The sequence below is a fragment of the Podarcis pityusensis genome (genome assembly GCF_964106645.2).
Source record: "Podarcis pityusensis genome assembly, chromosome: 2".
NCBI classification, from domain to species: Eukaryota; Metazoa; Chordata; class Lepidosauria; order Squamata; family Lacertidae; genus Podarcis; species Podarcis pityusensis.
The window spans coordinates 58,937,809-58,953,642 of NC_138029.1; the positions used below are offsets into that span (position 1 = coordinate 58,937,809).

General features: G+C 43.8%; 1 protein-coding gene and 1 long non-coding RNA gene across 4 annotated transcripts in view; one reads left to right on the forward strand and one right to left on the reverse strand.

Annotated features, from left to right (window-relative positions):
• Positions 1-344: 344 nt before the first annotated feature.
• Positions 345-3,657, reverse strand: CDKN2AIPNL (CDKN2A interacting protein N-terminal like). Of its 2 annotated transcripts, XM_080996370.1 has the most exons (4): positions 3,387-3,657; positions 2,002-2,101; positions 1,595-1,649; positions 345-548 (listed from the first exon to the last, which is right to left on the reverse strand). In XM_080996370.1, exons 1-3 carry the CDS (start codon positions 3,584-3,586, stop codon positions 1,638-1,640), a joined length of 312 nt encoding a protein of 103 aa, XP_080852496.1. In that variant the 5' UTR covers positions 3,587-3,657; the 3' UTR covers positions 345-548; positions 1,595-1,637. The 2 variants fall into 2 exon arrangements, with proteins under 2 accessions (XP_080852496.1, XP_080852497.1); XM_080996371.1 differs by lacking the exon at positions 1,595-1,649 and having other exon boundaries at positions 3,387-3,656.
• Positions 3,658-3,793: 136 nt separating this feature from the next.
• LOC308471981 overlaps positions 3,794-15,834 on the forward strand; it is a 62,870-nt gene continuing 50,829 nt past the window's right edge. For both annotated transcript variants that reach the window (XR_013983221.1, XR_013983222.1), the window contains exon 1: positions 3,794-4,543. This is a non-coding gene — a long non-coding RNA (uncharacterized lncRNA). The remainder of the gene's footprint in view (positions 4,544-15,834) is intronic.

Genomic DNA, 15,834 nt, shown 5'->3' on the forward strand with positions numbered 1-15,834 from the left:
CAGTAAGTGAGCAGGCATATTGATCTTGTCAAGAACCTGGGCATGGAGCAGGCACCACTTGTATCCTAGTGCCTACTCTCCCTGCCACCACAAAGCAGAGACAGACAGGCATATTTGCACTTTGGCTGCTCTAGATACAGTATTTGCTTCTCTGCTCTGAGCAGCTGGTCCTTCTCCTCATCTTTAGCAAACCAGTACACAGAGAAGACAATCTGCTAAACATGTTACATGTTAAGACTCTTGAACCTGGGGGAAGACCTTTGAACCAGGCCCCCATACCAATTTCTGGAAGGGCTTTTCTGTGCCGGGTGATCAAAAGGGGAAGAATAAGAGTCTTTAGTACCTTTTAAAATCTGAATCAAGATATACATTTTTTTAATTAAAAAAAACCCCATTAAAATCAGTATCCAGTGTAAATATAGCCTTATTTAAAATGCATCTTGGAAGTGATCCTTCTTGCAGTGTCAGGATTGCAGTCTTCCACGTTAAGCCGATTGTGTGGCATAATGAAAGCTTGACATCTCTTCTCTTGGACACTAGTGTTGATTCTAAAAGAAAAAGAAAAAGAAAAGTGTGCAGTAGAGGGTAGTTAAGCCAATCACAATTGCATCTATCTGAAATAATGAAATTATTATTTAAAATGTTTAGTTTACTGTAATAAAGCTTTTAATAAAGCACTAGAACTGATAAAAAATAAAATAAAATAAAATGTTTAGTTTAGTCATGCATTAAATAAGGCACCTCAGCAATAAGAAATCCTGTAGCACGGCATGATCATTCTCAAAGTTTGTAATTTATTATGTATCTCCTGCAGGATGAACGAAAGCCATACTCCCAGTTTACTCACTTGTAAGTGATTCTAAAATAAGTCATTAACAAGTAAATAAGTCCAGACTAATTCATAGAACCATTTCAGCCCTTGGCAGCTGGCCTACTTACCAGATGCTGTGGTACTCCAACACACATCAGCTCCAACCTGCATAGGCCATCAACATCAACACTAGTTACTACTGTATTACAGTTGTGTAAGGCCAGCTGTGGGTGTTAAGTGGCATGTGCACACAACTATGCATAATATAAATAATAAATCTTGCCATGACCTGAGTTGCTGAAGTCAGCACTGGCTTTCCCCTATGGCTACTATATATTGAAATGATTGCAAGTGAGCCCTGGGACACTGCATTATCATATGTTAGCGTTACTAAAACAGATTTTAATGACTTTTTTAATACAACCAAGCAGACAGTCTGATCAGCACATACCTGTCACATTACATAGTTTTGATTCTTTTCCTGACACTTAAGTCACAACAGATCAAACTGGCTTTCACCTCCTCTACCATATGCTTAGCACAATACTATGTATTGTCTACAGGGACAATTTTCCATAGTATTTTAGTAAGCAGTAGTGCCATGCAATTATCAAAATGCAATTAGGTGCAACATTTGCTCAAAATTGCACATTTTGTGAATAGTTAAAATTTGATCTAGTGGAATAGAGCTTTGGAAAATAAGGACAACTAGGATTTGGGTAAAGGAAGTCAAAGAACTATTAGGCAAAGGGAAACTAGGGATGTTGGTAGTCTTTAACCTACCTCTATTTTTTTTTCAGCTTTCCCTAAAGCTGCATGCATGTATTCACACTTTTCCCTGCAACCATAAAGACAGAAAATGTTTAATTTATAATGGCACCAGGTTACATAAGTTAATGTAAATGAAGTCAAAGGGTTCTATCCAATGGCGGCTTTGCAATGTAATGTGCTGCATGAAAGCAGTTTTTTCAAAGTACTAGAACACTAAGATCAAGAGAGAACTAGGTTACTTTTGGGGAGCTATAATAAAATACTCAATAACGGATCACAACATTCTCTTTCCAATTGAATTAATTATGTGTATTAGGAGATCCTATTCTGATCCTAACCAGTTTCAGTATTTTCAAAAGTAGGTCCCTTCAGCATTTCAGGTTCCCCACCCCAAGAGTTCCCAAATCATGAATATTCACCTTTTTCATTATCTCATCACGGGTTGTGAAATGTGGTGCATCTTCAACTTCAATTCCCTCAGCCATTTCAGTTACCTTCTCCAAGAGATCTTTGTTGTAGCTGAATAAAAAGAAGAGTAAATGGAATATTTGTCCAAAATTTTGCTGTTCCTCTCGGTTCTCAATACTCACAATCCATGTGTGATTTTTAAAAAGTTTAGCCTTGTAATTTTAGCAGCTGAAACTGCAGCATACATTAAAGGTAGAAAAGGCTGAAAGGGTGAATGAGGAAAACTGGGTTCTTCTATCTAGACCAACTCAGTCTTCTTCTTGGATTTTTTTCAACAAACAAGTCCTGCCAGTGAAAACCTGTGTGCAAGGGACCTTCATTAGCACAATTGAGTTTCCTCCCTGCAACTCCAACCCCAACCCACAATTGGCTGCTGGTGGTGGGGGTGTCAGGAAAACCACCAAGAGAGGGCACACTGCTTCATCAGGAAAGCAGAAATGCTTGCACTGCTCTGAGCAACTTGTTTAGCACTGCACTGAATTCCTCTCATTATTCCCCCACCAAGCCAAGCAGTTAGGAAGTAAATTTTATTAAGTTTCTCCTAACAATGCCTGGAACAGATTACAGTGGTACCTCATGTTAAGTACTTAATTCGTTCTGGAGGTCTGTTCTTAAGCTGAAACTGTTCTTAACCTGAAGACCACTTTAGCTAATGGGGCCTCCTGCTGCCGCTGCGCCGCCGGAGCCCGATTTCTGTTCTCATCCTGAAGCAAAGTTCTTAACCTGAAGCACTATTTCTGGGTTAGCAGAGTCTGTAACCTGAAGCGTATGTAACCTGAGGTACCACTGTACTGAAGTGTGAAATGTATCTGCTCAGTTTTAGCAGGGGAAATATTGTTGCCACTGCGGCTGCAATCTTTACCCTCTCCTTTAAACACAGCAAGATCGAGGCTTGCTGTAACTTCTAAGTACTGTAAACAAGTATAGGGTGCTGCTGCTGCTGCTGCATCGGAGCCTTTCAACACCTGAGTCACATAATATTTTTATACTGAAAACCTACAATATGGTCACAGAAGCAAGGGGATTTCCACGGACAGAAACAGACATGTTAGCTGCAACTCGCAGCATCAGCAACTGTTAAAAAACTCGCAGGTGGGCAAATATGGAAGGGAACCATGTGTGCGTGCCTGCAAAAGCACGTGGGGTGGGTATTGTCTCCTTTTTTTTACTATTATTATATAATGTGTTTTGTGATTTATGTTGTAAACCGCCCTGTGGTCTTTGGATTAAAGGCGGTATATAAATTTAATAAGTTAAAAAAAAAGGGAGCGGAAGTTAGATTCTGCCGCCACATGCCGCTAGTCCTTTGGAAGGCGGGAGGGAGATGGGGCGGTACCTGCATCCCATGAAGATGTGATTGGCCCAAACCATAGAGAGCGAGAGCAGCTGGTCCACGCGGAGCGGAGAGAGCGCCTCCCCATCTCCCGGCGGATAATTGCGCACGATGAAGGCACGCCGCGCCTGCCAGTGCTTGTCGTTTTCCGAGTAGGAGCGGAACTGCTCGGGGAACTCGGCCTCGCAGTCGTCGCTCACCATCCCTCTCACTCTTCCGTGCTCTACAGCCCGCCAGAAAATAAAAGGGGGGGGGACTGCGGGGAAACGGATATGACGCACCCGTTCGAAAGCGAGGGCGGGGAAGAAAACAGGAAGAATAACATTGCCGCTCTGGCCTTGCCCTCTCTTCTCCTCCGGTGCACCTCCGGCTGCTGAATGTGCCCAACACTCCCGCTCTCTGGTCAGGTCGCGCATGCGCTATGGGGTCGTATGGTATCATCTTCCGTTCCCCAGCTCGCTTGGGGCTGTGGGATGGCGAGTTCAGTTGAGGCGTCTCAAATGGACGTCGTTTACATCTCTTCGCCCCCCCCCTCCACGCCCACTGCTGTCAGCATGAAACTGCCCCCACCCATCCTGTGTTTTCATGTGTTTTCCTACGTCTCCGGCTTCCTTTTCCTACGCTGGCGATTCCATAGCCCCGCCTGACGTCATCGGGATGCCAACTGCGCTGCGTCCCTTTCCCGCCCTCTCTGCGTCGCCTCACAGGAGGACGAGAGGGGCTGCGTTTGACTGCGCCAGATCCACGCAAAGGAATGTGCAGATTACGTGTTTTAACACCCCCGGCCCTAAAGCTTCAGATTCTTCCAAAGCACTTCACTCACTGATCTCTGAGGGGTTTAGCTTCTGGGGAAACGAGAGCCCATGATGTGCCTGCACACGTTATGCGCCAACCTTGATGCAGAGTGCAAATTCTAACTACAAAACAGAAAGGAGATGCCCGCGCTTGTGCTCACACTCCTAAATCTGCCCCCACAGGGATTATAATCCCCTGAATCCAGTATCCCGAGTTGGATCTTTGCTTCAGACTCATACAGTCTACCCTCTAAATGTCAACTGACCAGTACTTTCCCCCCCCTGGGGGTACTCAAGGACACACAGTACTTGCACCTTTCTTTCCAAAATGTTAAAAGTGTGGCATTTAACTGTAACAACTACATGGTGAGTACTGGCAGCTTTTTTCATTAAAAAAGCACTGCAAATAATTATGTTAATTAAAACCACTGTTCCGACAGAGTAGTCAGGCTATCCTATGCAAGCCTAGCTAGGCAGGCAAAGACAAAATGCCCCACAAGGTTCAAGAGTGACAGTTTACTCCAGTGTACTTCATACAGCATTAGATGATCATCTCTGAAAGGGAATTAAACCATATGATGTGGTTTGGGGATTAGATTATGCATGAACAAGCCTTATTTCATAGCACAAGGCTATGCATGTTTACTCAGGTGTAAGTGTGCATTGGATGGCAGCCATTTATCTTCCTGCCCACATCTTTAATTTTTAAGGCAAGGATGGGGAACCTCTGGCCCTCCAGATGTTGGTTTGCAGCTCCCATCATCCCTGACTAATAGCCATGCTGGCTGAGGCTGATGGAAGTTAAGAGTTCAACAACATCTGGAATGACACAGGTTCCCTATCCTTAATAATCTAAAACGGCATAGTCAAAACATGGCCTTTAATTATTTTCCCTTCCTCTTAACTGTACTTAGAGAGGCTAGTACATACACATTACAGAGGCTAATGTGCACACAAAGCCCATTATTGCAAAGTGTATCCTAAATCCCTGAAACTAAACTAGTTCCAGAGCCTCACCAGATCTCCTATTGCTGAAACCCTGTTTGTTCAGGTAAAAATAACTCCTCGTTGATTTCCACTATCATTCCACTGTCCCCTAAATCCCCAAGGCCTAATTTAACAGAAATATCTGAGAAGAGAAGAAGACACTTGGGGCCACTACAAGGCTGTGCCATGTTCTATAGTGTAATTAGCTCTGCAAAGCCAATAGATTTCCTTATAGCACATTCCAGCTAATACATCAAGGGACGAATCAAGGGGGAGTATGAGCACTTTCTGGTTCTCTGTTGAGCCCCGCTAATGTACAGCAGGAGCTGCAGTTTAGACTGGCTACCTCATTTACTAGTCCTTTTATATTGAAAACATGCTACTTTGCACCAATCTCTATCAACATGATGCCACCCCCCTCCCCATTTAGTATGATGACATTTTTTTCCTATTTAAGCTGTGTAGTCCTTCTCTATACAGCCTTGTATTATGCTGATGGGCTTCCCACTTCTGTCTCATTTCCTATAAAAGTCCCATCTCCCACCCTTTAGCTAATTAAGACTGCAATCCAATACACACTTACATGCAAGTATGTCCCATCCAGCTCAGTGGTGCTTACTTCTGAGCAGACATGTTTGGGATTGTGCTATAAGACAGCAATCCTAAACACTAGGGCATAAGTCCTATTGAATTCAGTGGGATTTCTTTCTGAATAACAATGCTTGGAAGTGGGCTGCACAAACTTCAGCAGCTTGCAAGGACTGTCATTCTTCAGATGAGTTGAGGTTGAACTACTGTATCATACGAGTTGGTCCAAATTATTGCTTTCCTGTTGCCAGTGCTCAATAAAATAAATCCTCACACAGCATGTAGATACAAGTTAGCAATGTCTGGAGTTGAATATTTATAGTATTTGACGGTTGCAGAATGTTCAGCAGGCTTCCCTTAGTACTGGAGCAACCCAGGCACAATAATCACAGGCATCTTCCAGATGTCTTTAGAAAACAACAACAGTGAAATTGATGTGGGTTTCATTTTCCATTCTCATCGTATTCTAAGCAGTCGGGGTGAGGGGGTGAATTTCTAGAATCTGCTTCAGTTTAAAAAGAGTGGCTTCATGCAGCATTCCCTTGCTGCTTCGCCTTTTTGGATTCAATTCTTTACCACTGTCTTCCATGTGGGGCACTTTGATTCCTGTGCTGTCTGTCAGAGATGCAGTACATAAGCGAGGGTGTCATATTTTTCAAAATGTGATTTAAGCCGGTCTGCATTTTAAGCCTATCTATGAAAAAACTGGTCTTTAGAAAGGCAGATTCTCAGGCTTGCATGCATCTTTATTTACTATAGATTGGCATAAGGCTGAAATTGTATGCAAGCTCTCACCTGGAACTTACTTCCAAGTAGACATATATAGGAATGAGGGATACATTTACAAAAATAAATAAATGTTGGAACCTTTCTCAGGACCAGCTGACAGCATCCTAACAATAGATGGTGTTTGGTTGCAGATACTGCCATTTAGGTATGTGCATACCTTGCCATTCCTATTGTTAAGCCTGCCTGTTTCCAAGTTCTGTTTCTCCCAAATTACAAAAACACACACATGCAGACATTGTATTCTGCTAGGACAGCCTTCTACCTACCTGCTCCCATTTTTAACCTTATTCATAGTCATCTTAGTACATTATGGGCTAGTCCATACTTGCACTTGTCCCATGCCTAGAAAGCATTGGTCCGAGAGGCTTTTCATTGGTCCCACTCCTTTCCCAGGGAAAATCCGCTCTTTAATTCTAAATCAGAGCAAAATGTCAATCCGGAGAAACCCCAAAATGCCGTTTGCTCCGAATGAGAGGTAAAGAGCAGTTTTCCCCAGGGGAAAGCGGCAAGATAAGAGGAAGTGTGGCCAAGCCCTCAGCCTACATTGCAGCAGTTCACTTCCAAACACTATCCAGCTCAGCTCCCGGTTTTCTCTTCTTGTTTGCTTACGTAGCCCAATCTTGGCCAAGAAGAATATGTGTGCTAGGAATATTCCCATTCCCTCTAGCATACTTGGGATAGTGCCTAAGTGTACAGGAACTTCCTGTTTCAGGGCAAATAACCAGCAGAATGACCTATATTGATGTGGAAGCCTATGATGCAGTTTCCATGCTCTTGCTTTCATTGAGTGCCAATTGCATTAGCTGGACAGTACTAGGGATGGGATGATACCTAGAAGGGGAAAAGGAAGTGGCAAAATACACTTGGTGGGGCATACTTGGGACTGTAGAGGAATGGGGAGTGGGAAGAAATGTTGGATTAGCTGTGAATGCCATTTCCTAGGGTTTCTTTTCTGCCTGACCCACGGAAATGTAGCAGGTGGTTTCCCCTGAAAAAATGAAAATGAACTATTGGTGAAACGATAAGGTAAAAATCTTAATCCTTGTACAACACAGTCCTATGCATGTCTGCTCAGAAGGAAGCCCCATTGAGTTCATTGGGGCATGACCCCAATTAAGTAGGAATAGGATTGCAGTTTGTTATACAAAGGAGGAGCACTGTGAGGTGAAAAGGTGACAATCCCATAAACATCAAGAAAGTCGGGGGACATTGCTTATAGTTTTTTTGTAGCACAAACTACTACAGGAAATAGCTTTATTAGGGATAATGGGGGGAAGAGAGAGACAAAGCATGTGTTGGAGTAAAAAATATGTTCTAAATGATTTGTGTAGGTAGCATTCCACAGCTTTACAGCCAAGAGATCAGTTGTACTGAGCAATCTGACAGATTGGAGAAGATTTTATTCCTAAATTCATGTCTGCTGAACCTATAACTGTAGGTATAAAACAAGGAAGAGTGTGTTTGCAACACTATACAGGCAATCTGCAACACTTTCTCTACTGTGGCTGTCTGGCACATCACTGTATCATCCCTCCAATTCTTTCTTCCTCTTCTTCTTCTTCTAGAGGGTGCACCTTGGCCTCTTCAAACTGGATGTTGTCTAGTCCTGAAAACCACTATCAGTTTTGACATGTATTCAAGATAATATGTATGTTCAGGGCTGTTAGTTTGCCAGCAGTTTCTTTTGCTGTATTGCGTCTTTCGTATCACACTTAACCATGAGCAAAGAACATACACAAGGAAAAAACTTTTAAAGATAAGAGCTGTAATTAACATCATAAGACTGTAGAAACAATCATATGCCCCAGAGATTTCCTGTCATTCTTGTCTCTCACCCACCCCCATTGCATTTTTAAAGCAGTATATTTTGTTGGCTGTTGAATGAAAATTAATATTCTGGTCCTTCATCTCGTTATCTATATGTCTGTTAAAATGGCATCTCTGGGTTGATACAAAGCACTTGTAACATAAGCAGCAGAAGACTGACAAAAGTGATGATTATCTATGTGTCTTCATATATTTCTCTCAGGGGTTTCTAGTAGTTTAACCAAACTGCTAGCTGATTAATACTTTTTGTAGGCCAGAGAAATCATTCTTTAAAAAATATGGGATGGCTTTTTCATGTAGTTTAAACATTTGAAACTAGAAAATGAATTTTACTGAAGGCAAACAATATTAAAGGATGGAATCCTAATGCACACATAAAGGGGGCTAAATCCCTTTGAAAACAGCAGAATTTAGAACTGAGTGAACGTGCATAGGCTTGTGGTATTGGGCTGCAATCCTGCACACTCAGCTGGGATTAAGAGCAACACGGTGAATTTATGAGTGAATATGCTTAGGGTTATGCTCAGCAAAAGGCTCTTAAATGAAGGTGGAGCAATTCTTGGTCTAGCTCTCTGGCTTTTCTAGGTATTGTCAGAGGTTTCTGCCTCTGGCTTACCAGATTTAAGTTGCAGTCCTGTGTACTGGGTTTTTGGGGAGTAAGCCCCATTGAACTCGGTGGGATTTACTTTTTACTAGACATTTATAGGATCGTGCTGTTAAACGCCCAGTTTAAGAGTCATTTGTGATTATTGAATTATATCATTTCTCCTCCTGGTGATGGGTGTGTGTGTGTTGATACATCTCCTTGCCAGGGGTGCAAGAGACCAGGGTGAGGTGCGCAGATACAGCTCCTTGCCAGGGGCACAAAGGAGCCTAGGTATGCCTCTGTTTCTAGTATCCTGGGAATCTGTCTCATCTAGCTCAGCATCCTCTAAATACTAGTTAGGGTAGTGGCTCTCCAGGATTTCAGCCAGGAGCCTTTCCAAGTAGGCAGGTTGGGGATAGAACCTTGGACTTGAACCTTATAGGAGGAAAAGCTGCTTAGGTAGGGGAATGATTTGCAGTGAGCAACCTATAGATGGAGGAATAATAATAATAATTTATTATTTATACCCCGCCCATCTGGCTGGGCTTCCCCAGCCACTCTGGGTGGCTTCCAAAAAAATATTAAAATACTGTAATACATCAAACATTGGCTTCATCAGCCCTTTGTCTTCTCCCCTGCTACAAATAACACCTTCCTGAAGTATTGCAGCTTAGCTTGGCTGGACAACTGTGTGAGCTAAGCTTGGGTTCCTGGATCTTTTCAGGTTTCCAGGACTGGGTATGAACAAGTTGCATGGGTGACCCATTCTAGCTACTGGTGATATTTATTTAATTGCATTTATATCACACCTCTTACTCCAAGGAGCTCAGGGCAGCATAGGTGGTTCTCTCTGCCCACATTGTATCCTCACAACAACGTTGTAGGCTGAGAGATTGTAGCTAGCCAATGGTCACATCCTGAGCTTCATGACTCAGTGGAGACATGAGACATGCTCCTTGTCCAACACTCTAATCTTGTACTACATAAACCTCTTAGAGGTTTTTGATGATTAAGTGGTATATTAGACAAAGATACAGCTAAAGGGAAATACCCATGGTCTAAACAACATAGAATCTTGGGTCACCTTAAAGACCTACACATTTATTGTGGCATAAGCTTTCGAAGACTACAGTCTGCTTCATCATTATGGCTAGAGACGCTATACCCATGACTGTGAGTTGTTGGGGAATACCAGTGAAGAGTGGTGTTGTGCTCATTGTCCGCTTGTGCGCTTCCCATAGGTATCTGGTTGGCCACTGTGAGAACAGGGTGCTGGACTACTTCATTTGATCCAATGGGGCTCTTACGTTCTTCAAAATATCTTGGATAGCTGCACTAGGAAGAGACCTCTGTGTGGAAGACACTATCATTTTAAGAGGATTGTGCTTAAATGTATTGTTTGTGGGATCTGAAAACAGCCTTCAGTAGGAAATTATCTGGGGGCAGCAGTGACTATAGTTTTTCTATTAATCCTTCATTTTGTAAATAGTTAATAAAAATTGGTTTGCTACATTTTGAACCCTGAGAGTATAAATACAACTACCTCTGGCTGAGTTCTGCTGGCAACTGAAGCAAGACAGTACAAGGCTAGACAAGCCATCATCTGACTTGGAATAAGACAGAGTTCACATGTTTCTGTGATAGGGTGGAGCTGAAACAACTTTAAGAAGCTCTGTGGCTTCTGCTGCTGCTGCATTTTCACCATCCAGGCGACTGGCTTGGAAGCCCTCCAAGTGGTTTAGGAATATGGTCTTCTGTGATTACATTCTGTTAGCCAGAATTGGTTGTGATCATTCATTTCCTGTGTTCAGCTGTTATGCAATGTTTCTGTGTTTTGATGAAGAGGTGCTGGAGGAAGTGAGCATTGTTATAGTTAGTGGGAGAAACAAAAGCTTTTGAACTTCAAATTTCTGGGAATAAAAAAAAGTACCTCCTACTGTTTTCTGGGAAAAGTAGACAGCAGAAAACCTCTCATTCTACAGTGTTGTGCAAAACTGTCATATGCAGTTCTTGGGAAGTAGTTGGCTATAATCTGCACTGTTCTTTCAAAAACTTTGGCAGCGAACCAGAGGACCAACCAACAGCATGAGGAACAAACTCTGTACCAACAAACATCATCCCCAACAAAAGACATTCTTGTGTTACATTTTGTAGTGGGGGAAACATTTCCCTGCCCTTGTAAAGAAAATAAATGGTGTGTAGGGAAGGTGTTTCCTTCTGCTGATGCAAATGAAATCAAATATATGCTTAATGCTTACAGTGTATTTGAAATATTGATTGCCCTAGATTGCTGAAGAATTCAGACTCATCACATAAACTAGAGCTAGGTGTGATGCTAATATGCCATTGATGGCTTCACTCCATTTAGAGAAAGGATAAGGAAGCTTTCAGTGGAAGTTGTGCATCCTCCACGTTTGGGGGGCTAGACACCACACTGTTTCATAAATCTCATCGAAATTAAATTTGGTCATACAGTTCCTATGACAATTCCTGAAGAGCAAGCATGCAATGTGTAAGAATGTGGATTGGGTGAGAAACAATACACTACTTGCAGCAGTTTTGTGCAGCCTCCAGGACCTCGACAGATAACAGAAAACCTCAACCTTCCTATTAAAAATGGTCCTTGTGGATTTAGATACCTGGCACTTGAAAATAAGATGGCAAAATAGATTACAGGCTTCAGTCATCCTCCATCCTGAAATCAGTTTTATAATCTCCAAATTATGTGAGTGGTTTCTTGGTGGTTTGAGCCTACCCAGAGATGGCTGTGGGCAGAATTTGTGCATTTGCAGGGGTTTGGACTAGATGACCCTTGGGTCCCTTCCAACTCTAAAGTTCTATGATTCTATGGTGAGAATGTTCACTTCTCCAAGTTCACTTTGAGATGTTGGTGTCATCCAGAAGGAAAGAGGATGGCAAAGATACAGGGGTTGAAAGAAGGGGTGGTGGTGGTTAAAGGGCAGAAACACAGTTTTGAATGTCACCAATGTAAAGGCTGCAGCTGAGGCCATGAGAATGAATATGAACTAAGAGATATTGTAGACTAGTGTGGTTGCCACAGGGCCTCTATGAGAAATAGATTGGAGTAGAGACAGTAACAATGTAAGTGGTGAGGCCATAAGCATCAAAGCAGGCCACACAATTGGAAACCTTTTGAAAAATATACCAAGGAAGATTGTCATTACCATTTCCTCTTATTTATTCATCTAATCAATTCATTTATAAATCACTTGCCACAAGGCACCCCAAGATGATTTATGATGTAACTTACATAAAACAGTTACGTAGATTAAAACAATTGCATATATTACTAACATGTGGCTAGTAAACTGAAATGCTTTTCATTTCTTGCTTATCGAGGCTGTTTCAGTAGCCTTGGAAATGCCAGGTAAGAGTCGTGGCCGTGCTTGGGATTACTGCCCCTGCTGTAAGATTTTTATTATCTATTTTTTTAACAAAAAAGCAGAGTCGTCAACTCCCATTAACCAAGCCTAGTTGTGTGTCCAGCATTCTGTGCTGAACACTTTACCCTCATTTATCCCATGATGTGCAGGAAGGCAGGAGACGGGAGCAATCTCCCATTCTTGTTAACGGGAATTGTGTACCTCATTCTCTGTGCATTGTGCTGAGAATGAACGGGGAAAGACGTGTTTGGAATCAGCAAAAAGCTTCTTCTATTCAGCTGGAAGAAAGCGCTGGCTAGAGCTGGCGAGTAGAGGGAAGAATTGGAAACAATTGCTTAAAAAGAGAATCGGTTGGATTTCTCCCCAAATTTCTGCTGAGGCAATGACAATTTGGAAGTGTTTTGCAGCCTTGCTCCCAACCTGGTTGATAACCTTTGTGTTGTGTGCAATAGTGCTGTTACCAGCACTTTCATTGGTACGTCAGTTTTTCATCTGTGCTAGCTAATGACTAAAACAGCCCTGGTAACGTAGTTGCTTATTTTCCAATATAATTATTTCTGAGCACTCCTACATTTGCTGCTTATCCCAGGGGACGGGCTCTCTGCTGTGCTGCTTTGATAGAGCAGTCCTTTGCATTCTTCTACACCTTCCCTTCAGGTGTGGCAAATCAGGTTGGCAGCACCGCACTGTTTTCAAGCTCTGGTGGCATCCCACCCCTTCTTCTTGGCTCTTAGGCTGGCTCTGTAATTAAGCAGGAGGTGGCAGGTAAACACTGACTTGTACACCCCTAATGATGCTACTTTCTGCCTTGACCGAAGACCCGATAGCATCCTAAGCATTAATGAACAAAGCCTCACAATGCCACCGAGAGCAAAAGCAATGGGGAATTAAGGTCCTGTTTACTTGAGCTGTTTGTGAGCAGTTAAGAGCAAAACCGTGTCATTGTGCAGCAAAGGGAATCAGAGAGCCACTAATACAGACTCCAGAGTGCATGCTGCTCACCCAAAAAATATGTGAAGTGCTGCATGTTATTCCAGCCAATGTTAAAAATTTAGAAGGAACTCAAAAAGACATCTGGTTAACTTCTTCTTCTTTTTTTTAAATATAATTTTTATTAACAGGCCAATCAAATCACATTATTTCCAAATCACATTAGTTCCAAATTATACAGCCAAATTTTTAAATTTTGTTGGGGGTACCCATACTTCAAGCTCCGAACGGGGGTCCAAGCATCACTTTTATTGCTGCTTTAATTAGACAGTTCAATTCAGTTCTATCTGGATAGTCTCTTTATTCATCTTCTTGTTGTTATCGTATATTCCTTTCTTTGCGATCTCTGATAAACTTCACAAGTGGGTTGAAAGCAAACATCCTGACATCTGGTTAACTTCTTCAGGGTGGGACCTTGCTTCTCTCTCTCTCTCTCTCTCTCTCTCTCTCTCAGGTCATTACCGAGGAGGCAGGTTTAGTCGTTGTTTGAGGACTATCCCTGCCTCCAGGTCTAGTCCTGACTGGAAGGATACAGGAATCAGCAAGGGAAACCCACATGACCTGAAAGTGTTGCTGTGCAATGCCAGGTCAATGATGAATAAAACCACTGCCATCCACGACCTGATTGTGGATGGAGGATTTGACCTGGCATGTGTGACAGAGACTGGTTGGATGAAGCAGATGGGCCTGTCCTTGCCACTGCTTGCCCACCAGGTTTCTCTTACGCACAGCAACCCAGGTCATGTGGGCAGGGAGGGGGGGTTGCAGTGATTGTTAGGAAGTCATTAGTCTGCACCAGGCGTCCTATTGGGAAGACCCAGTTTTCTGAGTGCATGTTCTGGAAGTTGGGCAATAGGGGCAGTACAGGATTCCTACTGGTGTATCGACCTCCCCGCTGCACCAAGGATTCCCTGCCCGAGCTGATTCAGGTCGTGGTGGATATGCTCCTGGAGACACCTAGCTTGGTTGTCCTGGGGGATTTTAACATCTATGCCGACACGACCTTACAAGGGGCCGCTTGGGACTTCGTGGAAAGCATGGTCTCCATGGGGCTGTCCCTGAATAAGTTTGGCCCAACTCATATGGGCCAAGTCTAGGACATGCCTTAGACTTGGTGTTTACCTCTACGAATGTTGGTGATCTGACACTAACTAAAAGCGAAACAAAAGAAGTGCCATGGTCAGATCACTTCCTGGTGCAACTGGACTTCTCCGCAACCCTTCCCCTCTGCAGGGAGGTGGGACCGATTCGGATGGTCCGCCCCCGCCACTTAATGGATCCAATTGGCTTCCAGAGAGTGGTAGGGGATGTTTTATCCCAAGTTGATGGCCTTTCAGCTGATTCCCTGGTGGCCCGCTGGAATGCGGAGTTAACCAGGGCTATTGACTGTCTGGCTCCGAAGCGCCCTCTCCGATTGCATGGAGCCCGGACAGCCCCGTGGTTTTCCCCGGAGCTGAGGGCGATGAAACAATCGTTGAGACAGCTAGAGTGCCGGTGGTGGAAAACTCATTCTGAATCAGACCGGACATGGGCTAGAGCTCAACGTCGAGCCTACCAAGTGGCAATGGCGATGGCGAAGAGGGCCTTCTTCGCCGCCTCCATTGCATCTGCAGAAAACAGCAGCAGGAGACTTTTTCAGGTGGTTCGCAATCTATTGGAACCACCTGTACCACTGGGGCCTGGTAGGGACCCCAAGATCTCCTGCAATGCTTTTGCAAAGTTTTTTGCAGATAAAGTCGCTCAGATTCAGAAGGAGGTAGACTCCACCGTGGGAGCAGGTCCAGGGCAGGAGAGTGCTAGAGTTCTGTCTGGTCCTGTTACATGGGATCAATTCCAATCTGTTACCTCTGAGGATGTGGACAGGCTGCTTGGACAAGTGAAACCGACCACCTGTCTCCTTGATCCTTCTTGCCCATCCTGGCTGATAAAAGCGAACCGGGAAGGGCTGGGCGATGGGCTCTGCGGGGTGGTGAATGCTTCCCTCTGTGAGGGAGCCTTCCCAGACCCGCTGAAAGAGGCGGTCATTAAACCGCTTCTTAAAAAAACATCTTTAGACCCGGCCAATTTGGCCAACTATCGCCCAGTCTCAAATCTACCATTCTTGGGCAAGGTGATTGAGCAGGTGGTTGCTGAACAACTCCAAGCACGCCTGGAGGAAGCAGACAATTTGGATCCCTTCCAGTCGGGATTCAGGCCTCACCATGGGACTGAAACTGCCTTGGTTGTGCTGGTTGATGATCTCTGGCGGGCTAGGGACAAAGGTGAGAGCTGTTTCCTAGTTCTGCTGGATCTCTCAGCGGCCTTTGACACCATCGACCATAAGGTCCATCCAGAAGGTCCACCTTCTGGACCGTCTAGAGGGGCTGGGATCTGGGGGCACTGATATACAGTGGTTCCGCTCCTTTCACCTGGGCCGTGTCCAGAAAGTGGTGGTGGGCGATGAGTGTTCAGACCCCTGGGCTCTCACCTGTGGGGTGCCTCAGGGT